Below are 1,512 nucleotides of genomic sequence, written 5' to 3' on the forward strand. Positions count from 1 at the left end.
GGTATCGATATCGGTTATCGGCTACATGAGTTTTAAAATATCGGCATATCAGATATCGGCCAAAATCCCAATATTGTGCGTCCCTAATATGAACCAAACTGGATGTTTTCGTATATTGTTTGTTATGTCATTGTTTTAATATTCAAAGAGAATACAGTTGCTATAACAAAGTAGAATATCAATGATAAAAAAAAAAAGTTTTTAAATCAGCTTAGATTTAATTTATAAAGCTCACCAATAGGGCCGAAACAATTAATCGGATTAATCGTGATTAATCGATTATTGAAATAATCAACTTATTTAATAATTGATTAATCGTTAACTGGAGACTCTAATATATGCCTTTGGAAGACAGATCAACCCACCTTGAGCAGCAATTATACAAAAAAAAAATATATATATGCTCTATCCAGAACTCAAGTGGAAAAGTTTGAGTACTGTACTTTACAGAACCTTTAGCTATCCCATTAATCAAAAAAAATAAACTACAGATTAATCGATTTGCAAAACAATCGTTAGTTGCAGCCCTAATCACAGATTCATTAAACAAGAGTCAAATATAAATGTTGATAAAATGTTACTGCTATAGAATCTTATTGTCCAGATTAAGCTAAAATCGGATATAAACTAAAAGTTGAGTGAAATGTAAAAGTAAAAACTAAAAATAGTCGCCCCCCTCATGTGTTCAGTGTGTATTTTGTGAATTGATTGCAGATTGCATTTAAGATTACACTACTTTAATAATTTCTCCTACTGTGTTTTATGAAATCTTACATCTGCAGAGGTCATTTGAATTTGTTAAACACTCGTATTAATGGAGCCCAAATTGGTTTGTAGAGCAAGGCAGGGATAAAGGTTAACATCTTGTCAGGTAGATGTGTAGAATAATATGATGAAAAGTTAACGTCTCTTTCTCCATTTGCAGTAAATTACCCAGCTGGGCTCGAGCAGTGGTCCCTAAAATCTTCTATGTGACAGAAAAAGCCTGGAACTACTACCCGTACACCATAACAGGTGAGTTTGCAATGCAGATGTGCTGCGCAGGCTGTTTGGCGGCTTCACTGAAAGCCCTGCTGTGACACTCTACCTCTTCAGTCTGTGCCAGGTACAGAAACAGAATAGCTCTGCACTGCAGCCACATAACACAAAGCAGTTTTAAGGTCACCTTCTCCAACACTTTTCAGTTTGTTTTTCCTTTCTCTTTTTTGAGCCGCAGCACATTGTACTTACCACTTATCACTTTGTACAGAACGCTTTACTGGATGTTTGTAGCACTTTGGAGTAGTGTGAAGAGACAAGAGAGGAAACGTGATCCAAACTGCTGATCTGCACGCCGCATTCCCAACACGTTTCGATAAAACCGCATGGAAACAGCTTATCTAACTAAACCCTGTTATACTGCTTGTATGTTTTCTATTAGAGCCATTTCAGAGCAACTTTAAGAGGTTGAATCCCAGTGAAGCAACATCTGGGCAAAGTTGGCTCAGGTGATTTAGAGAAACCATAACTGGC

The 1,512-nt window shown here is 36.4% G+C and overlaps 1 protein-coding gene across 1 annotated transcript in view; it reads left to right on the plus strand.

The window, feature by feature from the left end:
* pitpnc1 (phosphatidylinositol transfer protein, cytoplasmic 1) overlaps positions 1-1,512 on the plus strand; it is a 58,280-nt gene that overhangs the window by 41,876 nt on the left and 14,892 nt on the right. Inside the window, exon 3 of the mRNA XM_015398617.1 lies at positions 926-1,014. Coding sequence (XP_015254103.1) covers positions 926-1,014 — 89 coding nt within the window. The remainder of the gene's footprint in view (positions 1-925; positions 1,015-1,512) is intronic.

Source organism: Cyprinodon variegatus, unplaced genomic scaffold (genome assembly GCF_000732505.1).
Source record: "Cyprinodon variegatus isolate N-32 unplaced genomic scaffold, C_variegatus-1.0 Scaffold945, whole genome shotgun sequence".
Classification (NCBI taxonomy): Eukaryota; Metazoa; Chordata; class Actinopteri; order Cyprinodontiformes; family Cyprinodontidae; genus Cyprinodon; species Cyprinodon variegatus.